Source organism: Halichoeres trimaculatus, unplaced genomic scaffold (assembly GCF_033239565.1).
Source record: "Halichoeres trimaculatus isolate MK-OKI-2021-1 unplaced genomic scaffold, fHalTri1.1 fHalTri1_scaffold_8, whole genome shotgun sequence".
Taxonomy (NCBI): Eukaryota; Metazoa; Chordata; class Actinopteri; order Labriformes; family Labridae; genus Halichoeres; species Halichoeres trimaculatus.
In genome coordinates this window covers 1657699-1683824 of record NW_027437186.1, presented here as the reverse complement: position 1 = coordinate 1683824, position 26126 = coordinate 1657699, and the positions used below count along the sequence as shown (strand labels likewise).

The 26126-nt window shown below is 39.9% G+C and overlaps 1 protein-coding gene across 1 annotated transcript in view; it reads left to right on the top strand.

The window, feature by feature from the left end:
• Nucleotides 1–26126, top strand: part of piezo1 (piezo type mechanosensitive ion channel component 1 (Er blood group)) — a 189374-nt gene that overhangs the window by 145414 nt on the left and 17834 nt on the right. Inside the window, exons 37-43 of the mRNA XM_074675606.1 lie at nt 3964–4222; nt 5625–5813; nt 17901–18083; nt 18182–18356; nt 24880–25012; nt 25477–25624; nt 25798–25950. Coding sequence (XP_074531707.1) covers nt 3964–4222; nt 5625–5813; nt 17901–18083; nt 18182–18356; nt 24880–25012; nt 25477–25624; nt 25798–25950 — 1240 coding nt within the window. The remainder of the gene's footprint in view (nt 1–3963; nt 4223–5624; nt 5814–17900; nt 18084–18181; nt 18357–24879; nt 25013–25476; nt 25625–25797; nt 25951–26126) is intronic.

Here is a 26126-nt window from a genome sequence, read left to right as displayed (position 1 = left end):
CTCCCACAGCCCTTCTGCTGCTGGGCTAGCACGGCTAGCTCGTCCATCCCACCGGAGATATGGCCCATGTTCCCAACAACGATGGATGGAAGGACAGGTTCACATTGTCACCTCCCAGCTCACACCCGAGAACCAGCACGTCGTCCTCACCTTGAGGGAAATCATCAAGCCCTACACCAGTTAGCATTGACATGCTACAGGCTGCTAACAGCTAATTTCACATGTAAACAATGCAGCCATGGTTATATGTAGGATCTCCAGAAAAACACAGGAGAAAAGTAGTAAAAATATCGCTGAAGCCACAAAAAGTTTGGTGTCCATGACCAACAATGAACCATACAAAGTAATGATCCACTTCAAATACAAAGATGACGAAAAAGAGACACAGGCTGTTTTCAAATTCGCCTACTACATGCTGTGTTTGAAAGTAGTATGTAGTAGGCGAAATAGGCAGTTGGCCCTACCTTCCAGGAGGTGGTAGTGTAGACATCACCAAATTTATCAAAGCCTAACCATTTTTTGGCCTTTATTTGTAAGCTGTCTCATTTGAATTTGAAAACAGCCTGTGTTTTCCTTGTGACATACCATACCATACCATACCAGCTTTATTTATATAGCACTTTTAAAAACAACCACAGCTGTAGACAAAGTGCTGTACAGGTAGATCAAATGAAATGATAAAAACAGATAAGTAAAAACAGACAAATAAAAGAAAAACATTTTAAAAACAAAAAAAAGCAAATAAAAAGCAAGTAAAAGGGAATAAAAGAAAATAAAAGAGAATAAGACCAGGCAAAGAAACTAAGTCTCGCTGGAGTTAAAAGCCAAAGAATAAAAATGGGTTTTAAGACGTGTTTTAAAAGTGGACAGTGAAGGGGCCTCTCTAATGTGCAGGGGAAGACTGTTCCACAATCGGGGAGCAACATTAGAGAAGGCCCTGTCCCCTCTGAGCTTCTTCCTGGACCTCGGTACCTGCAGGAGCAGCTGGTCGGCCGACCTGAGGGACCGAGAGGGTGAGTAGGGCTGAAGAAGCTCAGAGAGGTAAGGCGGGGCAAGGCCATTTAAACATTTAAAAACAAACATAAGAATTTTAAAATCAACTCTAAAAGTCACAGGCAGCCAGTGGAGTGAAGCCAGTACTGGGCTGATGTGCTCCCTTTTTCTTGTGCCGGTTAAAAGTCGTGCAGCGGCGTTCTGGACCACCTGCATACGGGAGAGCAGGGACTGACTCACTCCAACATAAAGTGCATTGCAGTAATCCAAACGTGATGAGATAAAAGCATGGATCACTGTTTCAAAGTGCTGCCTGGACATAAAAGATTTGACCTTTGCCAACCGCCTTAAGTGATAAAAACAAGACTTCACAACATTTTTAATTTGGCTGTCTAGTTTAAAATCACTGTCCAGCTTAAAACCCAGATTGGTAACAGTTGATTTAAAATAAACTGTCAGGGGTCCAAGATCAACAGAGGCGGGCTCACAGGGGCCACTTGGTCCAAACACCATAACCTCTGTTTTCTTTTCGTTACAGTTTAAAAAGTTCAGGGCCAACCAAGATTTAATGTCTTCAAGACAAGCAAGGAGGGGTTTGACTGAAAAGCCATCTTTTGCTTTTAAGGGCACATAAATCTGACAGTCGTCAGCATAGCAATGGAAGGCTATTTCATGCTTTCTAAGTATAGACCCCAGTGGCAGTATATACAAAGAAAAGAGTAACGGCCCCAAGACTGAGCCCTGTGGGACCCCACATGACAGAGGAGCAGAAGATGACTCTGAGCCTAAAATATTAACACTGAAGGACCTATCAGTCAGATATGATTTAAACCAATGAAGTGCAGTGTCACATAGGCCCACTTGGTTTTTTAAACGAGATATTAAAATACTGTGGTCCACTGTGTCAAAAGCAGCAGTTAAATCAAGTAAAACCAGCACAGCATAATCACCAGAATCACAGATGGAGTATATATCATTAAAAACTCTTACTAAAACGGACTCTGTGCTATGAAGGGCTTTAAAACCTGATTGAAACATTTCCAGTGTCCCATTTCTGTCTGTAAAAGTTTTTAGCTGACAGAACACAACCTTCTCTAAAATCTTTGAAAGGAATGGCAGCTTAGAAATGGGCCTAAAATTAGCCAACACAGACTGGTCAAGACCAGGTTTCTTGAGTAGGGGCTGCACAACAGCATGTTTAAGTTTAGCAGGGACCACACCAGATGCCAAACTAAGATTAACAATGGAAAGGATATACAAGGCAATGCTTGGGAACACCTCTTTAAAGAATCGTGGCGGCACAGGATCATGGGGGGAGCCTGAGGGCTTGAGACCACGCACCACATCCTCTAAGAAAGACAGACTCACAGGCTCAAACTTATTAAAAGCAGCAGAGCAAGGTGCAGATACAGAGGGGTCAGAGTCTGGAGATGTAATGGAAGCTCTTGTGGAGGCAACCTTTCCAATAAAAAATATTAAGAACTCCTCACACACTTCAGGAGAAGCTTCAAGGCAAGTAGTTGGTGGAGGATTAAGAACAAAGTTGATGGAGTTATATAAAACACGAGGGTTATGTCTGTTAGATGACACAATATACGCAAAATGTTCACACATGTCTTTGCTCCACTGGTTTCCATGGTGATGGTAAATCTCCACCCATTTAAATGGGAGCGAAATAAAGGAATCTATTCATTTCCATTGATCTGAAACTGCAAAATAATTTAATATAGCCAAAAAAATTGTGATATAGACCTGAAAAGTCATAGCCGCATAGTCCTTTTGAATGGGAAATGGGCAATCAACAAGTGTTGTTCACACATAAATATCTACTTTATTGACTTCAGATGTTATTTCTGTGAACTTTACCTGTATATTATTCAATTCATCATGAGCAGAGCTTCCATTTTAACCTTATAGAGACTCTGTAACAAAACAGAGAAAAATGCCCCAAAATGGCAAAAACTCTCCCAAAAAAATCCTCAAAACACCAAAAGTGGCAGCCATCTTGAATTTAAAGGTTAAAATAAGGTCAAATCATCATGTAACCCTGAAATATGTATTTCTTAACAAAAATAAGGTCTGAAAACATGTATTGTCCATCATTGTAGGTCGAGGTTTTAAAAAGATCATTTCCACAACAGCCATTTTGAATTCTGGACTCCCCCAAATTTTCCCCACCTTTTTAAAAAAATACTCCCCGGCTAAATTTGTTATTGTAGCCCTCCTAAATGAACAATCCATTGAGAAAAGGACCTTCACTGGTCACGTTTCGGTCCAAAATGACCCAAATGTAAACCCAATGCAAAAATCTGAATGTACACAACGGTGTACTGAAATATGCTCCGTAGTCATTTAGTAGCTTTACATAATGAGGTACAATGCTAAACATACACAAACTATCAAATCAATTGTTACTTTTTACTGCTGACAGTTGTTTCCAGCTCTCTGGCTAGCAGGAATTGTTTGTCAGGCAATAATAAATCTGTCATTTCCCATCTACTGATCAGATAAACACAAATGTACATGCTAGCATAACCACTCTGTGCACTAAAAATCCTCATTTTCATGTATTCCTAATGTGGTAAAGTGAATTTACTTACATGAGAATGAGACATTCTTTCTTTTCTTTGATTAAAGAATACCGCAAATGATCAGCCTCCAGCTGTCGTCTGCCTCTGTGTGTTTATGTGGTTCAGGAGGCGTGGTTTCGGGGGAAGCCTCGAGGGAGGGGGTGGGGTTGCTTCGGTTGTATTGTTTGAAATTCCACCTCAGTGCTGCAGCTCACTCAATCTGACCTACCCTACCTTTAAGTAGCAGTAGAAAAGGTTCAAGTAGAGTCAAAAGAAACTTTTCTTACACTGTATGTTTTGTTTTATAGTCCTTCCTTTGGTTGGCTCATTTACTGAAACACTGCACACAATCATAAATGATCTAGATACTAACAATTACTATTTTCTTTTTTCTCTTCAGAGAGTTCTACATTGAGGAGCTGGAACAAAGCAGAGAGTTCTATGCCAACCAGAACCGTCTACTCAAACTGTTGTTCTCAATGTACAACCTCCTGGCAGCCAACTCTGAACTAGTCTGTTACTTTATTATCGTGTTAAACAACGGAGTTAGTGCGTCAGTGATATCACTGGTACTGCCTATAATGGTGTTCCTGTGGGCGATGCTGTCTGTTCCAAGACCCACAAAGAAGTTCTGGATGACTGCCATAGTCTACACAGAGGTATGAGCAGCAATAGACTAGCCTACAAATGAAGTCACTTTTGTAACATTACTCATTACATGTCGATGCAAATGTTAATATCATTTCAGCGCATAGTTCAAAAACCATCACAGCCCAAAACGACTTAACATGACATAAACTGTCAGACAGTGGTTTTTCAGGAGGGTCTCCTGTTTCCGTTTCTGTTCAACTGCTTGGCTGTGGTGGTTTTGTTTCTCATTTCCCTGAGCCTAGTTTCTGTTTAAGGAGCTGGTTTAACTCAGCATAATGTTATTTCGCCTTTTTCCCCCTGGCTGTGATCGTTGTGATCTTAGTGGTTATCTTTTTAGGGTAACTTTCAGAACCCGTCCCATTGAGTCTGCAATTGTGTCCAACTTTCCCCATTGTGACACTGACTCATCACCATTTGAAAATGTTTGGAACATTAGCCGAAATCTGATGTAATGAAAGAATGTGACAATATTTGACATTCCAGCCTTTAGACTCTGGTCTTCTGGTCCTGGATGATCCTAAAGAGGAGCTGATGACACATAGGGAAAATGTCCCTGCTCCAATTGTTTAGAAATGTGTTTCTGGTATCAAATTTAGAATGAGCAGATTTTTTTTTTTCTTTTTTTTTTATAAAACAGTGAAATATTTCTGTTTGAACTTTTAAGCACCTGTTGGTTGTTTTGATATAGGCTAAAATTCATCCTTCTACCTCTTATGAGCCACAAGTAGCAATAGCATTGACTGGTGTTATCAGTTTTACTTGATGCCTTTAACAGCTGTGGAGGCGGGGGCGGACAGGTCATTTGGATGTTCTGGAGAATACCAGAACAGCCGGTGCTGCCAGCCCACTGGCTACTTATACGTGTCGTGTGCAAGTGTAGATGGGAGAAATACACTAGAGAGTAGACACCATCGTGGGCACTAATCCTGGGGGGGGGGGGGGGGGGGGGGGGGGTCAAAGTCCAGGGCTGTCCCAGTCCGCCACTGTGTGGAGGGAAAGCTGTCACAAAATGATCATCCATGAGTGATACAGTAGCCTGATAAGAGAAGGAGAAACTTTTTATTCAATGACAGGTTAAATCAGTTTGTCAAAAGCAGTTGGCATATCTGGAAAAAACAATAGATCGTTGCAAGGCCCCCTTTTGAAAGTTAAAGAATTATGTTCAGGAGGTCTGATACAGCTCAATAAAAGAAGATTTATTTTCAGGTGGTGATTTTATCTTTGTAATGTCCACAGCTTACCTCTTTTATCCATCATACAGTGTGCGTTATCTCTCTCACCAGGGCTCAAAGCGCTCTCACCTCTCAGGTGTTGGAGACTGATCTGAGACACACCTTGCAATGTCCTGCCTCCACTGTTTTCTTCATTGTGTGAAAACTGTTTTTGTTGTGCTACTCTTTCTTTCTTTAGGTGATGGTGGTTGTGAAATACCTATTCCAGTTTGGGTTCTTTCCCTGGAACAGCACATATGAAATGACCCTGAATGAAGACAAACCCTTCTTTCCACCTCGCATCCTTGGCCTGGAGAAGACAGAAAATTACATCAAATATGATCTCCTTCAGCTCCTGGTTCTGTTCTTCCACAGATCTCTCCTCATGGTCAGTCAGGTTTAAAAAGTGATTTTATGAACTTTGACTCAAAACAATCCTCAACAATACAAACTGCGTGAAACCACTGATGTCAGGTTTTCAAGCAACAAAGACAAAGGATCCAGGAGCAGATTAACTTAATGTTTATGAACAAAACAAAGAAATCCAAAAGTCCAAACATAAAAACTTTAAAGGGACTGTGAAGGGTTTCTCTGTGATCTTGAAAAAGTCTAGATATATGCCTGATCATAATCCACACTTTAAAATGAGATTATCAGTGCAATATATATATATATTGCTGGAGGTCATTTTGCAGGGCTCTGGCAGTGCTACTCCTGTTTCTCTTTGCAAAAAGGAAGAGGTAGTGGTCCTGCTGCTGGGTTGTTGCCCTCCTACAGCCTCCTCTATGTCTCCTGATGTACTGGCATGTCTCCTGGTAGCGCCTCCATGCTCTGGATACTACGCTGACAGACACAGCAAACCCTCTTGCCACAGCTCCCATTGATGTGCCATCCTGGATGAGCTGTTCTACCTGAGTCACTTGTGTGGGTTGTAAGTAGGTGAAAGCATCCCCAGCATTCAGAAGTGACCCAAACATCAGCCAGAAAGCTCAGGAACTGAGAAGTGGTCTGTGGTCACCACCTGCAGAACCACTCCTTTATTGGGGGTGTCTTGCTAATTGCCTATAATTTCCACCTGTTGTCTATTCCATTAGCACAACATGAGAAATTGATTGTCAATTAGTGTTGCTTCCGAAGTGGACAGTTTAATTTTACAGAAGTGTGATTGACTTGGAGTTACACTGTGTTGTGTAGTGTTCCCTTTATTGTTTTGAGCAGTATATATATAAGCATTGTACGTCTTCTCATTCTATTCAACCAAAACTAATGCATCTGCTCAGGATCAAGTTCTCGGATGTAACTATGCTTATTCTCCTCCCAGAAACAACCCATTACAACCAAAACATCAACATACAGGCAGAAGAAGGGGTTGAGACAAATAGACACTGACACACATGTATAGAGGCCCATAGAATATTGTAGGGTTGTTCCAGTGAAAGCTGACATTTTATTTTTTTGAGAACATTTAGAGTCTACTTTCTCAAAATAACAAAAGAGAGTCTACTCTCTTTCAAAAAAAGACAGGATTGGTAATAGTTCTGTTTGGAGTCCCAGACAGTGTATTTGAGCTGTTCAAGTTTAAGATAAAACATTGCTTCCTCTGCCCAGCGCCTATGAGATGGTGGAGTAGCTTCCTTCCAACCTAGAAGTATCAGACATCTGGCAAGTAAATTGGAAAATGCTATAGCCTGATCCTGATCTGATAAGCTGTTGCAGGACTACACCAAACAGTGCAGGTAACGGGTTAGGGCTTTTAACCATGTTGCACATATATGGAAAGGTATTAAAAACACCCTCCAAAAACAGAGTCAGTCTGGGGAAAAAACAAAACATATGACTAAGGCAAGCTGGGTCTCAATTACACCTAATGCAAGTAGGGTCCAAACCAGGGTAGAGTTTTGCCAGCTTTTTCGCAGACAGATGTAACCTATGTACAGTGGTGTGCGGGCAGGGGAGTCAGTGCCTCCCCTAGGCTAACAAGAAAAAAAATATATATATATATTTATATATATATATATATATATATATATATATATATATATATATATATATATATATATATATATATATATATATATATATATATATATTCATATATTTTTTTTCAATTGTTCGTATATAATTTGTCATAATTAAAAAATAAAATAAGGAAATTGCTGATTTGTCAATAAGAGGGAGGCTAACAGAGGGGTCGGACAGCATTTCGCGCTGCATTCATGCTTGTAATGTGCATTTGAGGCAGAGACTCCGAGAGAGAGAGTGAGAGACCGTTTACTTGAAATCACAACGTTTGGTCTCACGCTGATTAACGTGGGCATCGATGAGGCACAGTGCTTCTCTGCCTCCGCAGGTTGTAATAATGCACCCTCTTTGAGGTCTCACGATAGTTTGTTAGTGCAGATGTTTAATAGAGTATTCCGGAGGTGCCAGGCCTGGGTTCTTGTGTTGTTGAGAAACGGGTTATTTTTGTTCGTATTTTGCTCTTGCTCCTGTGATGTAAATCCTGTAGAAATGCAGGTGAACGTATGTTTCGGGTTTTAATTGGCATTTCGTCTCGTTAACTCCGGGACTTCAGTCTGTCTCCGAACCGTAGATGGGAAAGCTGATTAACATTTATTTACTTGGCTCGTTGCTGGTAACCGGTGTCTTGGAGTCCGGGCCAAAGTGAGGGAAAAGACTAAAGAGGAGGACAAAAAAGGTGCACCTTGTGCACAACCGCACATTTATTGAGGAAACAAAGACCAAATAATGTACTCCCGCCCCACACATACCATGCATGCACTCAGACCGTCTCTCCTTCTACTATGTCACACGCGCGCACACACACACACAAAGCACAGACTGTCAACGCGTTAAAGGGGCAGGGCTGGCCAGTAACAGTTTGTATTAGCAAACGTGAGCAGTGCACCGTATATATAACACACATATAGAAATTTCAACTTTAGCCGGCTGCCTGCCTCCCTGAGCATGAACCTTACCGCACGTTACTGCCTATGTATTGCCACTTTACACAGTGGCGATTGCCCTAAGACTGCAAGAGAAGCTCAGCATCCCCTAAAATGTCCCCCAAAAAGTGGTGATATGTTCTGCTGTGTGTACATTTCATTGACAAAACATGCGTTAGAATTCCTTCATCTTTTGTTCAAAATCAGCTATCTATCACAGGTAACTGGCTCAGCCTCCTCCTCATTCATCCCCGCACCGTGTTAGCAATTCAACACAGTCGGAAGCTGAGCATCTTCTGACTTCAGCGGGGAAGCGTAGAGTGGGTTGTTCCCATAGACTGTAAAAAACATGGACAAAGCATCGCTGACGCCAAGGCGCTGTTCTGAGACATAGTTTTGAAGCCTCCAGTTCAGAGGCGGAGTCTGGGCGGAGTGCGGGTGGGCTGAATTGTTATTGGGTGATGAAGACGCGCTCCTTTAGCTGACCTTCGCACCCTTGGATCGCACTTTTTGAGGTAAGTTGACCCAAAACTTTAGGAAAAGTTGTAAGAAACTGTCATCATGTATGTCAATATACAATTTTAATATTTAAACCTGCAAGTTATTTCCTAATGTACAACTATAGTTAAAAAATGATGACAGTTATTAGATGTTATCCTGACCATATACTTATCCTGACTATGCTCCTAGCTTGGAAAATTACTTCATTACTATTTTAAAGTATGATTACTTATCAAATGGTTAATATGAAAGAAATTCAAAATTTCATAATCACATTGATATATGTTTGATTTGAGTACCACTGGATGATAATTACATTAAGTTTAAGATACAGGTTTTGTAAGAGAAGTATTTGTAATTATGTGGTGCTTGTGCTTGCTCTTTTTTAAAGTTTATTGGAGGAGCATAATATATAATAAGATGAAAGTTATGAGACCAAATAAGGAAAAGCCTCAAACTGTAATGCACTTAATATAATGCAGTTGTGGTTTTGCAACAAATGAGTCCAAAGACTGTGTAAAACCATGGTACTTAAATAGCAAAAAGTATGGTAATTACTTACTATGACAGTTAAAAAAATCTCTTTCTTGATATATATATTTTTACTTTCCCTTATACACCTAAGGAACAAGCCATGGCTGCCTGTCCTCCAAAGCTATCCCTGTGGATTTTGAACCACCTGTGGCAGCTGCAGCAACCTGGGATGAAAGATGACCTCCAGCAGCTCCGTGTCCAGCATCTGGACATGAATAGAATTTTATCTGGCATCACCCAGAGATGCAAGTGGAAAGTTAAAATTTCAGCAAAGATGGAAAAGAGCAGAAAATGTATAAACAGTGGTGTGCTTATTGAGCCCCCTCACATTAGACATGACAGTCCTGGACTATTTTTGAGGGATGGAATTATTTCACACCTAGGTAAATGATATTTTTTTAGATACATTAGCATAGTGTCTTAAAGACCACCTGCAAATGCAGTGAACTGTCTCTGCCTTTGGAGCTGGTCTTTGGGATCTTTTTATTTGATAGTCCATCACTGTCATTTCAAATGTTGAGTTTCAGGTTAATTTTTAAAAGAATCCGTAGCCATAACACTTTTTTTTCCTGTGCTTTTTCATCTTTCCAAAACTATTTTCGTTTAAAATATGTTTTAAACGAAATGTCAGTTTATAAATATGTTTGCACTGAATAAATTATTGTTGTGTTTGAATCACTTTGTGTTTTCTACTGACAGCAAGTTTTGGGCTTCAGATACCCTCAAAAGCATGAACTTTCAACTCATTCACTCATTGAAAGAGCTTAATTAACACAAAGCTTTGCTGTAACGGAACATTAACAAAAAAGCATTATATTATTGTTTGGAGTAAAGTGCTTTTTTATATAGGATAAGTAATGACTATTGCCCCCAAATAGTAAGTTTGGTTTAAAGGTAGGGCTTTTTTTTGTACAACATTCTGATTAAAGTCAAGATTCAAAAGGAATAATGCATTGAAAAAATATGTGCACGTACAGCACAAGTAAAACAGTGGTTCAGGTGCTGGATAAACTGTCTCAGATCAAGAATAAGATACCTGCCAGCTGCACATAGCTTTTAAGCTTCGATAATAATGTCCTTTCACCCACTCACAGGCATTGTCTGGCTGTGATAATGGGAATTTAGTAACAATCAGCTATTGGATCCAACTGTAGGCAGTTCTATCAACCTGATTTGTTTGTGTGGACACTTTCACAGTTCTGCCACTTGGGCGCAGAATTTTTTCCACTTACCTCTCTTCCACCGTTTTGGACATGCTCGCCTGTACATCAGGTAACACAGAGCACCTGAGCACCCAGTTGCAGCTCATCTGCCGTCAGACCTGTTTTTAAACCAGACTGTACTCAGCATTCCCAGAGTACTTTCCAGCATTTAATTCTGTTTTGGTTTCCTGTACTGATCCTCTGCCTGTCCTCAGCCATGGCCTTTTGGGGACTTATTGCTGTTTTGGACTGATTCCTGTTTTTGATCCTGCTGCCTTCCTGACAAACTTTTCTGTTTCCCTTACTGTAATGTTGCCTTGTTTTGAAATTTTAATTGTTTAAGTTTCTTTCATCCAAAGACATTTCTGGTCTTTTTTTGTGCTGGGCTTGAGTCCAAACTACACTTCTTACAGTCACATTACAACACTAGCTATACATTTCTCACACAATGACAGCAATACATGAGATGATTTTAAGAAAAATGAAGGAGGCCCATTGGGTATTGAAAAAGTCTTTAGTTAGATAATATCCCTGATTACAACAGAATTTTAATTAATTATCCATTAAGGCAATACATCTACTAACAGTCAGTATCGAGTCTTGAACCCCCACAAGTTTACCCAAAAAGTATGATTAGTTTAACAAGCAAAGAGGAAATACTAATACTACCTTCTTAAACACTTTCAATTGGATCAAAGAGAGCAGTTTAAGGGTTTTATTGCACAAAATGTATGTTGATCCAAAGTCCAGAGATCCAGATCCACAGAGGATGTAACAGAAAGAGCTAGGCAGTGTGGATGAAGGGCGGCAGGGCAGGAGCTCAAAGGAGGCACCGGAGGTTAAACAAAGACACACAGGGTAGGTCACAGGTAAAATCAAAGAAATTAAGTTCAAAAATCTCAACGATACTCAAAGTTTTGCAGTCACAAATATCATCTACACTGAAAATGCTGCAACTACTAACAGAGCATTTAAGTCTCTTAGAGGCTTAGTTCCAACAATGGATCATGCTTCATTCATCACTATCATCTGAAAAAATATATATATTTCTAAAATAACTGTCAGAGATTTTATGTATGAAAGCAATTACCCTTCCATTACCTCTCTATGACAAAAGAACTCCCCACAAATGACTGGTTTGATAAGTATTTGTACAGTGACAATTACACTATAAAACATGCTCATCTTCATTCATGCCTAATAGTTTTGATACAGTGTATATAAGTTAGAATTTAGTTTTGGGTATCACTTAATCAGTTTACACCAATAAGGTCTCTGTACCCTGGAGTCAGTGCTGAAGTGACAACTTTCAAAGTGTACACTGCACAAGCGAGAGGCCTCGTTGGGAGTCCAGTTGTCTCCTCTCATGTTGAACACCCACTGGTTCAGCCTGTCTGGATCACTTAGCGGGAAATTGACAAGTGCATCAAAATACAGGCTAGCTTACCTTGATCACATGTCTATTGACAATTACAGCTGGGATTTTGTATTTTGGATGTTTCACAATGACTTCATTTTATTTCAAGATATCTCCTGCAATCAAAATGGTGTTGTAAATTCTACTGTAACCACACAAGAGTTGAGAGATGAGATTCTAACATGCAGTGTTGGACCAGAATCTTGTAATGTAGTTGCACCTTGCTTCTGGTGCACAATAGTCACTGCAGGGGGCAGCAATTTGAAGTAATTTTCCTCAAAATAAAATGGTTTCTATGGTGGAACTGCATATTAGCCTGTCTATATCATGTCATTCTTCTTAGGGCATGGAATTTTATTTTGATTAAATATTTACTGCACAAAGTTAAAAAAAAAGTGTGAATATATGTTAAAATGTTTTGAATAGCATAATAGAAAGACATAATTATTCATGGATTTACCAAAACATTTATACATTCAGTTCATACCCTTTTATGCTTAATACTCAGGCACTTGTACTTTACTGGCGTAGACATGTCGATAACTTTTTGAAAAGATCAAATGAAAAAAAAAAAAACAACAACAATGAAAACACATTCTTTCCATGCCCCAAGGAAAATTAAAAGATAATGAAAAAAGGCTGGGCACTGGCTTTCATATTTTGCACATCTGAGGGTTAAGCTGTACTCAGAGAATAGATATTGTCCTCTTCATTGTAGTAAGATGTCCTGCTTTAACAATGTATCCCACTTGGAGTTCACTGCAGTCATCTATATTGCTCTCTGTCTATCTGTCGAACGAAACTAATGATATACCTCCAGGCACAGATAATAACCGAAGAACACAGCACACACTATCTGTACATACTGTTTAGTCTGTTTTTAAGAGCCTCTCCCATAATAAAAGTTATTGAATTTTGGCATGATACTGTTCAGGAATTTAAAATATACAGATCGATCAGTCGGACTGTTTTCCTCGTTGATAGATTATTTTTTGTTAGACAAATCGACGTTCACAATGCCAGATTAATGATCATGTGGTGGACTTTTAATTATCTCACTCGGTAGCTTTGCACTTCACATTTTAACAACTGTGAAAAATTAATTATTCTACATTTAAATCCGAACACATGCCAGTATGCTTTTCTATCATAGGTTTCCATTAGCATTGCCTGCAAATGAGACTTGATCGGCAATTGAAAGCGATCCCAAGCCACAGGGTTGGCTGGCTAACAAGCTCAAGTAACACTTGTCAGTCAAGTCAACCACGCCCTCATTTATGCAAATATGGGAAAATCGATAAATGTGGATATAATTAAAAAGGAAATATTAGAAAAAAAGTCACCCCTCTCACAGTGTGTGCCGATGGTGAAATCAACATTTCAGACCCAGGCCATTTGTTGAACCAGGCTGTAAATTTGCTTTTAAGTGCTGTAAAAGTCCATTTTTGGGCTGGGGGTTTACTTGCGTAAATCCTCCTCTTAAGAGTTTTTGTTGGTCCCTTTTTAAAGTTCCCATATAATGCAAAAATCACTTTATTAAGTCTTTTAGTGAAATTTGTGGGTCTTTGGCTTTCCTCCCAGCTCACAAAATGGAATATTTAATGACAAAACCTGTATTTAGTAGCGCTTGTGAATGTAAAACCCTGACCTAAAACGAGCTGTTTGGAATTTCCGGGATTTGCAGACGTCAGCCATTCATTTCTTGACCAATCAGGAGCAAGTCTGACCCGATTGATCCACCGCAGCAGATACCCCGAACTCTGTCCCTGCCCACTCCCCTCCCCAGGAGGAGAAAGCCAAAATTGAAAAGCCATCACTGCTTTGTTTTTGGCTGTAAACAGCCACATAGTTCCATGCACAAGCTTCCCATCTCGGAAGAAGACAAGACTAAGTGGCTTGAGTTCATTTATCGAGGAAATTTGCCAGCTACACTCAGTAAAACTGTGCATGTGTGTGCTAGTCACTTCATGGCTGACTGCTTTTCCAACTTTGGACAGTACAACAGAGGGGAACAGACAGGGAACAGAGCAGACGTATAGTTCCTTCTTTTTTGGTCAATAACAAGCATCACCGTGAGTTACTGACGAAGTAAGGTCATCAAACACGGTATTTCGGTGATTTAAAAAGGAAACGGTTATGATTACCATTTTACTGATAACCGTTACATCCTTAATGTGAAGATCTTTAAAATTCAACCTGAGCGTTGCATTTTCACTGCATTTACCCGGACTAAGGTTCTCACCTCTGATTGGTCAGCCATGTGTCATGTTTGTTTGTTTGTTTGTCTTTCTTTCATTCGTGATGACATAAAAATATAAGTACAATACAAAAACAAAATTTATTCATTTTCCGAACCACTTAGAGATGCTGACTGTGTCCCTCCATCCCTTTTACCTCCCCCGAGAGTTCCCTACTGTCGTGGTCAGCTGCGTCTATGTGGCCCCCAGTGCTAACATCAACATAGCAGTGGAGCTAATAGCCGAGGATGCTAATGCTATGTTAGCTAAGTATCCCCGCGCTCCACTGTTTATTCTGGGGGACTTTAACAGCTGCAGACTGGACTCTGAGTTACCAGCACTCAGAGTTGGGGTCCGTTACTCAAAAAAGTAAAGAGTTACCCGTTACTAGTTACTATTGAAAAAAGTAGTGCCTTACACTACTTGATTACTCCATGGAAATAGTAACGAAGTTACACTACTTGTTACACTACTTTATCCCCCTGATACATCTTTATATGCTTCTAGAGATTCGCGGTTGTGTTCCATGCAGTATTCAGCCTTTTATCTCCTGGGCATAACTTGAATTTTACGGTCACGCTCTTCTCATTCTACTGTACAAAATCCAAATAATGTGCATATGAACTGTCACAGTAAAATTGGTTGCCTTATATAAATCTGTGCCCCACTGACAACACTGCACTCCCTCCTTCTGTAAATGCCCCTTTTAAAGGATAATTTCGGTTCATACAGCTTTTACATTGTTTATAGCATGAAGTAGAACAAAATACTCACCCAAGGCTGTCCTGATCCAAGCAGTGCTTCGGGAGATATTTAGATTCAAAATCGTGCAACGGACGTCCGTATAATGAGATCCATCGGGGGCATAGACAGCGCCGCTCCTAAAACTGCATTAATCGTCCAAAAACTTGTGTTTTCCATCAATATTCCATCATGGTCTGCTCCAGCTAAGTCCTCTGTTGCAGTCTTTGTCACTTCAGACAGCGCTATGTGGCTGTAATGACCTCTGAACTGACGAAGACTTTGTTTACATTTGCCCCTCACAGAAAGGAATCAGCTCTCCAGAAAGTACTGCGCATGCGTAGAAAGGGTCATTACAGCCAAACAGCGCTGTTTGGAGTGACACAGACTGCAACAGAGGACTTACCTGGAGCAGACCATGATGGAATATTGATGAAAAACACAAGTTTTTGGACGATTAATGGAGTTTTAGGAGCGGCGCTGTCTATGCCCCGATGGATCTTATTATTTGGACGTCCGTTGCACGATTTTGGATCTAAATATCTCCCGAAGCACTGCTTGGATCAGGAAAGCCTTCTGGGTGAGTTTTTTGTTCTACTTCATTCTATAAACAATGCAAAAGCTGTATAAACCGAAATTATCCTTAAATGATATTATTTACTCATGTGCGTTAATGTAGTGTAAGGCAACTAAGTACAAACCGTAACTTACGTTAGCTGACATGCTAAAACCACATTCATCAGGCTATCGCTCTAGGTATTGCATATAGTAAAGCAACATAAATCAGTGGAACGTACAGCTCCCACGTATGTAGCTGGGTCACAGACAGTTGCTCCAGATCCATGCTTTAGGCTCAGGTTCTTGGCAAATCCTGCTTTGTACTCTTCAAAACCTTAGATGATGAAGTTAAAAGAAAAAGACTTCTGTGCTCGTACCTTCGCCATGTTTATTTTATGAAAGCAGCCGATCAGCCAAGGTGAAAAACACACTGCACAGAAGGGGCAGTACAAGGGGCGGGCCTAGAGGAGTTACTTTTTTAGGATCATGACGTCATGCAGGGCAGATCTCAAGTCCGCGTGTTTGAGCACACTTGTCCTAATAGCAAGCTTTGTCTGGAGCAAGCAAGAGAAGGAGACAATAGAATTTTCTCATTTCAGGGGTGTTTGTAGACAGAGTTGGGTATATAACTACAAGTAACGAATGTTACAAGTAGTTAAATTACTTTTGATAGGAACCAGTAGTGTAACGGCATTACGCCTCCTAGATTAGTAGTTAAACTAGAGTTACAAATGAAACGCCACGATCATTACTTTTACAATGACTGCAAATAGAGCAACCAAAATATTACTATTTAAGCGGAGTTCTTTTTATTACCACCAGTAGATTGAACGGTGGCCATACGAGCAACTACTCGCTGTCTCTTCCGGGTCAGGGCTGATGGAACTGTCACAGTAAAATTGGTTGCCTTATATAAATCTGTGCCCCACTGACTACACTGCACTCCCTCCTTCTGTAAATGCCCCTTTTAAAGGATAATTTCGGTTTATACAGCTTTTACATTGTTTATAGCATGAAGTAGAACAAAATACTCACCCAAGGCTGTCCTGATCCAAGCAGTGCTTCGGGAGATATTTAGATTCAAAATCGTGCAACGGACGTCCGTATAATGAGATCCATCGGGGGCATAGACAGCGCCGCTCCTAAAACTGCATTAATCGTCCAAAAACTCGTGTTTTTCACCAATATTCTATCATGGTCCACTCCAAGTTAGTGCTCTGTTGCGGTAGTGTCACTCCAGACAGCGCTGTTTGGCTGTAATGACCTCTGAACTGACGAAGACTTTGTTTACATTTGCTCCTCAAAGAAAGGAGTACTGCGCATGCGCAGTACTTTCTGGAGAGCTGACTTTCTTTGAGGAGCAAACGTAAACAGTCTTCGTGAGTTCAGAGGTCATTACAGCTAAACAGCGCTGTCTGGAGTGACACTACTGCAACAGAGCACCAACTTGGAGTGGACCATGATGGAATATTGGTGAAAAACACAAGTTTTTGGACGATTAATGCAGTTTTAGAAGCGGCGCTGTCTATGCCCCGATGGATCTTATTATTTGGACGTCCGCTGCACGATTTTGGATCTAAATATCTCCCGAAGCACTGCTTGGATCAGGAAAGCCTTCTGGGTGAGTTTTTTGTTCTACTTCATTCTATAAACAATGCAAAAGCTGTATAGACCAAAATTATCCTTTAAAAGGTGAATTTACAGTAGGAGAGAGTGCAGTGTTGTCAGTGGGGCACAGATTTATATTAGGCAACCAATTTTACTGTGACAGTTCATATGCACATTATTAGGATTTTGTAGAGCAGGAGGAGAAGAGCGTGACCGTAAAATGCAAGTTATGCCCAGGAAATAAGAGGCTGAATACTGCGTGGAACACAACTGCGAATCTCTAGAAGCATATAAAGATGTATCAGGGGGATAAAGTAGTGTAACTTCGTTACTATTTCCATGGAGTAATCAAGTAGTGTAAGGCACTACTTTTTTCAATAGTAACGAGTAACGGGTAACTCTTTACTTTTTTGAGTAACGGACCCCATCTCTGTTTGTTGACAGGCTGGGGACGCATATCACTGTTACAAAACCAGTCTAAAGTGAATTTTGCATAATGTGGGACCTTTAATCCAGTAAACAACAGGACAATGTGGGACCCTCACTTGATGTTGTGGGCCTGAATATTTCTGGACATCATTGATGCTCATGGAAGGCTTTAACTCAGTTTTACTCGAGTCAGAAAAAGTTCAGCCTCATGTATTTTTGTTTTACACATAATTTGATTGTTTTGTTTTTTCCCCGCGTGTGTGTGTGTGTGTGTGTGTGTGTGTGTGTGTGTGTGTGTAACAGCGTTACGGCCTATGGGACCATGAGGGCCCTCTAGAAGAGAAAACTTCACAGGCAGAAAGCTGTAATCAGGAAGAGAACAGCAGACAAACAAATAAAAGCCTGACAGAGGGAAAAGGAGGAGGAGGAAGAGGAGTAGAAGGAGGAGCAAGAGGAGGAAGGGGAGGAAGGGATGGAGTTGGACAGGTTTGTACAACTTTTTAAGTTTTAACTTTGTCTGTCACAGACTCATTTTTTAAATGTTCGTTGTTTTGTTATTGATTTTTTTTTTTTTTTTTAAACAGGGAGCTGTGGATTATGTTGAACCAAGTACTGATTCTCTTGATGCTCCTCTTCAACCTCCTGAAGCTGAGACTAAAATGGATGAAGGCCGTGAGCTTTTGGGAGAGGACCTAAAGCAAAGAAGTCAAACTCGCCTGCGCAAGAAAACTCAGAAGCCCAAAACACAGAGAAGCAAAGGTTTGTGGCTGTCTTGTGTTGCATTTAAAACAAAACCCCAATATTTGCTTGAATTGTGGGATCGTGAATGTCAGTGGCTTTTATTTTTTTAGAGACATTTTTTCAGGTTAAAATTTCAGTAGCTTTCTCCTCTCAAAACTTTAACTGTTTTGAGTTAGTTCATAAAAGGTAATTAAAAAAATCTCGGAGACCATAATCAGGGGCCAGTCGATGAAAATGCGCCTTTTCCAGGTTATAATTTCAACACCTTTGTCATTTTTTTATTTATCTACATCAAATCACCTCTTGTGTGTCCTGGACATCCTCTCACAATTTTCACAGCTCTTAATTTGTTTTCAAAAGGTCATAAAAAAAACCCACTGAGACCATAATCAAGGGCCAGTTGCTATAAATGTGCTTTTTTTCCAACTTGGAATTTTCAGTAGCTTTGTCTTTTTTTAATTTATGATCAAGAAATCACCTCTAATATTAGAGGTGATTGTGATAGATGTGTCCCGGACATCCTCTCACAACTTTTACAGAAAAAAGGCGAACGTTAAAAATGAAACTGTCTTCACCCCAGTATAAACAATACATGATGCAGGATACCTCAGGTTTCAGTGAGTGACTAAAAACAGCAGCTTGGAGATGGAGTTTTCTGTCTGCATCTTTACTCTCACCAGCACACAGGGCGCTACCCCAAAAGACGCCGAGCGTTTCAGAGGGTATTTAGGTCAGATATTCACACGTACATCGGCAGCACTGTTAAGCGACATTACTGTCAGACAACAACAGTAACAGCCACACTTTAAATGGAAGATATTCAGCCTATAGTCCAAAGAGTGGATTGTGGCGGCATCAGATGTACAAATGTGCGGGACCGCCAGACATGCATCATTTCTATGATGCGCCATAGCTGACCAAACATTTCATAGTTTTCCTAATGTTTATACGCCATGAAAAGAGAGATCATAATGACTGTCCATGAGTCTGAGTCAAGTGTGAAGTCTTTCTGTGGATATTTTTTTCAGCGTGAGAAATACAATGTGTGGCGGGAGTGCGTGACAAAAGACTCCAAAGAATGACTGTTACGCTGAATGCGTGACACTTGAGAGCCCTGAGTTCTTGCTACATTCATGAGCACCTAAAGGCGGAACTCATGGGTGAGGGGAGGGTTTCTGTGCAACAAAACCTGAGTCAAACAAGAATAGAGTTTCCCTGCATTGGGAGTCACCTCACGGTCTGTTATGCTAATTGTTGCAGTGCTAACTTGCTAGTACAACCGTTGGCTGGAGTAAATCAACTTTTCAGCTAAACCAACCTCTTCAATCATTCCTCAAAGCAGGACATGAACACAAAGCCATGCACAGTGCTGTTCTGAGAAACAAAAATCAAGTTTGCACAATTCCTCATGTTACACAAAGAGAAAAGGCAACACCCCTTTGGAGTCAGTCAACACAACAGCAAATGTGCCTGTGTCCCAACTTTTTGCAACAAGCTGTCCTATGAAGCTGCTATTGGCTGTGCAAAGCTTGGTTCACAACAAGAATTCATTATGCTTTGATGCCCTCAACTATTTTAAGGTCATTTCTGAAAAGACATATATTTGGACATCCAATTTGGCTTACTTCTGAAGAAAGTGTTTCTGTGTACTCAGTCTAAATCCATTAGTATGCAGATATTCTCATATTTTAGAGCCTTCCTCTCTTGATGAGAAATGTTTCAATCCATCCATATCATTAGCCTTAATGCTTAACCATTTCCTGGTCCATTATTTACATTATGCTGGAGCTGCTGGACTGTACGTCAACCAGTCTAACCCAGCTATCTTAGCTTAGCAGATGATAACAGTTTTCCTAGAAAACTCTGATTCAGGATTTTCTTCTACAAGTTTTACTGAAGATCTGAACACACAAAGAAAAGTCCATTACTCTCTCACATCAGATTCCTATTCAATACATTCAACGTGTTATACATCTCCTAATGGACCAAAAAACAACATAAACAAAATGGCACTAGCTTAATGCTAATGTGGGAAATTACATCGATATGCTAGAAGTTAGCATACATCAGTATAACTTCTGTTTTACAACAGAATTTAAACTTTCACCACAGAAACATATCACAGTTAGTCTTTGTAAACAATACTGAAAACTCCAAATGTCTAAATTCTATAACAGGCAAATGAAAGAAAAATTATGCCCAGGCTCATGGCTTACTTCATAACTATGGCAAACTTCCAAACAACTCTGAGTAATGTTAGTGGTTACTCTCCTCAATAATGGTTACAAAAGTTATGAAATTTAGATTTTGTTGTGACGGTGTTTTGTAACCATGGATGAGGAGGGAATTCCATGTCTTATGAGGCCCAGCTGAGCAAAAACTTTTTTGAGTGCAGAACAAGAAAACTGAGATATCACAAAGCATGACCTAAGTTGCATTAACTTTAAAAAAATGTAAAAAAAAAAAAAAAAAAACTATTTAATCTAGTTGCATTTATTTGTTATATTTTTAGTCAGCATAACTTAATCTTTTGGAGGCGAGTTTCCATTTTTCTTTTTGAGTAAGGTCAACTTGTTGTGTTTTACAGTGATATGCAATATTTTTAGTGCTGGGCAAGTTAACGCGTTAATTTCGCGTTAACTCGTCAATCTATTAACGCCTTTAAATATTTTATCGCACGTTAGTGCATGTTGCTCACATGCTTTTATTTTGTAAATGTCTTTCGCTGACTGGAAGTGAAATTGGCGGAAAAACACGATGAGTAACCAAAACAAGGATGGAGAAGAGGGGCATTTCGGCTATATTTTTTCATCCATTGCCAGTGTTATCATAAAGTCAGCTCGTCTACCGTCTTCACACTACGACTTCGAGTTTGACGGTTGTTTGAGCCTGAGTACACAGACGAGGAGCTCCATGAAAGAAGGATGCAGAGGGAGAGAGACGAAGAGCTGTCTCGAGAACAACAAACAGGAGCACATCCACGACTCAATGCGAACTGGTGGTGCGCTTGTGGACAGTGTTCGCCTATGGCAACAGAAGAGGAGTGTGTTTGTGATAACAATGGATAGCGATGAATGAAAAAATATAGCCCAAATGAGCGATTTTGCAGAGATTATGTCCCGCGCTGAAGCTCCCTTGCCGTGGCCCCCGCTAAGTGCGGCTAAAACCAGCTGGATCTAAATCACTTCTGAAGGACTCTGAGCTGCACGATGTTTGTCTGAGTGTGTATATGAGCATGCACACACCTATAAATAAGGTCCAGGTGTCAAAAAAACGGAGTTGCCTTTTAAAGGCGCTCGCCGCTTAGTGTATCAGTCCGCGCGCACGGCGTGCCAGACATAAACAAACGCAGGTAGTCTGCCAGGACAAAGAGACACGATGAGAACTAGAGCCTTATTTAGCGGTGTTTTTGTGTGAAAGCAACGCGCTGAAAATTCTCTAAATAAAGCGTGAATGCAGACCGATATCAGAGTTTTTCGGTAGGAGTTCGTTTATTTGTGTTTTTGGTCAAGTAAAATATGGCCCCGGGTGTTTGGTGTGTGCGCCCTGGGCTTCTGCTGCACAAAAACACTGCTGTAGGGGTAATTTCTGCCCTAAATCTTGTGATAGGACCCAACTTGTTCCAACCCGGAGTATCACTTCAATGCCCTGACAGTGGCTATAAGCTTTAATTTTGTATTTACATTTTTTAAATTTGATTTGCACTAAATATGTGATTTAACTATTACTGTATAACAAGTACTGATTTAGTGTTAGCATGACAGATGTTACGGCACTTTCACAATGCGATTAATTATAATTAATCAGGGAAATCATGCGATTAATTACGATTAAAAATTTTAATTGTTGCCCAGCCCTTAATATTTTTAAACATTACTTAATATTTGAATTTGTTACAAGTAGGCATCAGGTTTATTTGATTAAAGACAAGTCAGTACAATGATTTTCCATAATAATTGTAACTACTTAAGATGTTGGGTTAAATTCATGGCCGTAACCAGCTATGAGGTCACCGAGGTCCGGACCTTGGTAATAATTTCCGAGAAAAAGAAATAAACAGAGTCCCAATCGGCGCATCAAACATATAAACACAGGGCAGCTTTTATTTAGAAATCGCGGCATGCAGGAAGTTACCTGAAGAAGCCTGTAATCGCAGTGACTTTGAACGCGCTTGACAGGAAACAGAGAACGACACCGTGAGGTGAGTGACAGATTCTTTATTATTCTACGCACAAGCAGCCCGCTGTAAACATAGGCGCAAATCCCTGGGGGGACGCAGGGGTCATGTCCCCCCCTTCCATAAAGTTGTCCCCCCTAAAAATCCAGTTGTAATTAATTTTCTAATAGTAATGTTTGTTTTTTTTTCAATGGGGTAATACAAGTCATGCTACTTAAAACACAATGATTGACGAGTTTAACTATTGAAAGATCACACACACACTCCTCCCTGCACGATCCTCGCAGTGGTTTGATCCAATCTATTTCTCCTGGCAGGGATGCTGCAGCCCCGCGCACACACGCACACAAATAAACGCATACAGACAGAGCGAAGGGTCGAGTAAGTAGCTTTCACTGAAAGACTTATCAATCATAACTTTACTTGTTAAACAGACACACAGAGAAAATGAAAAGCAAATGTCAACTCCTTTTTCCGAAGTCTGACAGTATGCTTTAAATAAAAAAAGGCGCTGATTAAGCTTTCCATCCGATGTGGTGCGCACACACAGACACAGACTGCAGAGCGCCAAGGATCGCGACTAAGTGCATTAAAACACTGAACAATTTATAAGTTAATTATCACACAGTTTGCTGCTGGCTGGCAAACAGCCTCTCCTTTATGATGCAAAGGAGGCTGTGACAGATAAGACAGACAGGTGACATGCTGACATCCTCGTCCTCTCATTTATGACACAAATTAAAAGTGTTTAAGATACCTCTAGTGAGAAAGAGGCATTTCTAGTGAGATTTATGAATTCATAGATGAAGCCATTATTTATAAAAGTCTTGTGTTCTATTGTAGATTTATTGATTTAAAAATAAAGTAGTTATGACTTTGACTTAGATCTTGAATAGATCCAGTTTCTAATTCCATTCTGACTGTTAATTTTAACCCCTTATTGTCATTCCATTAAAATCAACACTTTTCATTAATTTGGATTTAAAATACTAATTATTGAGTTCTTAGTGTTGTTGCTGCCACATTCATGCCAAAACATTTTTTCATGAACTAAAGGAAAATTAAATCAAGGCTGATTATCCATAATTGGGACTAGTCACTGTTTAATATCACAATATAAAACAACAGCAAAAATTACATCATTTATTTTTATCATTTATGTTTTATGTTAAGTATGTATATATCTATGCAGATAGATAGATAGATAGATAGATAGATAGATAGATAGATAGATAGATAGATAGATAGATAGATAGATAGATAGATAGATAGATAGATAGATAGATAGATAGGTGGGTGGGTGGGTGGGTGGGTGGGTGGATGGATGGATGGATGGATGGATGGATGGATGGATGGATGGATGGATGGATGGATGGATGGATGGATGGATAGATAGATAGATAGATAGATAGATAGATAGATAGATAGATAGATAGATAGATAGAGATGTAAGTTGCAAAAAAAAAATCAAATCCTTCTTTCTAAATGATCCTAAAGTGAACCTAAAATGAAGTATAATCTATAGGGTCTAATCAACCTCCTTGACCCCCCTCCACTTGGCAGTGTATCTGTTATTTTAGGTGACATTTTGGTGTGAATTGTGCAAAAACTGATAAAAAGGGATTTTTCCCCTTTCATCTCAATGTCTCAATGAGAATAGGTTTCTAAAGTCTTAACAACAGAAAATCTCTCTCTTCCTCATTTGCTCAAATGTCCATTACTGTTACGCTGAAAACCCAAAGTAAACTTCCATCACGCACTGTATGATTGTATGCAGTCTAATGTAAAGGAATGTTTAGCTACTACTGGTCAAAACTGATTTTATAACACAAGTTTGTGTGCGTGGGTTAGGGTGTGGGTGTGGGTTGGGGCGTCAAGGTCTGGACCTCACCAATTTTGAAACCCTGGTTACGGCCCTGGTTAAATTAACTTAAGTTTTTATATTTCATTGCTTAGTTTTTTTAAGGTAATCGGTTTACTAGCATTTTGAAGTAAACTTGACTTCTCTGGGTTTACAGTGTACCATCTGGAAAGTCCTTTTCTACCTTTAATTGATGTCTGAAAACTCATCTGTTCAAGAAACACTTAGGCCCTGAATCTGACCCTTCTTCTCTTTGTCTTTAGGGTTAGGCTTGAGTCAAAAGTTCTCAGACCCAAATCTATGTGAATTCTTAGCACTGACAATGCTGAATGTCGAATGTTGTTGAAATGTGTTGACTTTTGAATAAAAAGGAAAAAAATTATGGCAATTCATCTGTGTTATATGCCCCAGTGGAAAAAAAAACTCTGAAAAAATGAAACTGTGGAATTTCTGATCATACTTTTCTTTAAAACCACCTGCTGACGTCTTGATGACTGTTTCAGTTAGTCCGTCTGCTGAGGCTGAAGCCCCCAGTGAAAAACCAGTGGAGAAGAAGCACAAAAGCAGGAACAGAGAGGCAGCCAGTCAAAGATTGTTGGCAGTGGGACAAAAGATAAGACACTTCATCGTTTCTGGGTGAGTCTACAGCACAGAGGACTCTGATTGAAACGGATTCAGGCAGGACTGTTGACAAATTCAATACACTTTAAATCATGTGACATGGTCCAAAAAGTAGAGAAACGTGTTTGGTAGATTATGTCTTTGTTGTAACGATACTTCTTACCAGTAAATCTTGTCCTGTTGTAAAGTCTGTTTATGCCTCTTAAAATGGAGCCAGGTTTGTGAGAAACATATGTTCAAGAGATGAGATGTTCCTGAAAAATGTGTCTCCATTTAAAAGAGACATAAACAGGTTTTACAACAGGATAAGATTTATTGGTAAGAAGCATTGTTACAACAAAGACATAACCTACCAAACACATCTGTCCTCACTTTTTTTGCTGTCTTTATGAATGGAAATGTTGCATTAACTCAGTTTACATGAACACAAAGAGGAAAGATGGAGAAGATGAATGTTTCCTGTTGTGTTTCCCCTGCAGTATTCAGAGTGTTTACAGGCCGGTTCAGTGCTTTTTTAAGGGGATCCTCCAGCCTGAGTATCGAGCTGCCACTGATGTCTATGCTCTTATGTTCCTGACTGACGTCATCGACTTTGTCATCATCATCTTTGGCTTTTGGGCTTTTGGGGTGAGATCAGTGTGGTTAAATGAATGTTTTCATTTGATTTATCTCAGGACCATATATATTAACAAAAATTCCGACGAGGATTGGTTCGTGGGGGTAACAGTCAAACCCTGATGTGAAGATTTCAACCACCTAGTTTCAATAATCTCTCCCTCTGTTATGTCTTTTTTCCTCAGAAACATAGTGCAGCAGCTGATATTGCTTCCACCCTGTCAGAGGACCAGGTTCCTGAAGCCTTCCTAGTCATGCTCCTGATCCAGTTCAGCACAATGATCATTGACAGAGCCCTGTATCTGCGCAAGGCTGTCTTGGGGAAACTCATCTTTCAGGTTCAGCTCATGATCACTTCATTTGATTCAAATCATTTTTTTTGTCTCTGGAGCACATCTGTATATTAGGACTTTGCTCACAGATATGAATCACGCCAGAGACACAGAGATGGTCCTGTTAAAGCTAAGATCGAGAATTCATCTTAATTATGACAATGGTCATCTTTGAAAGGCCT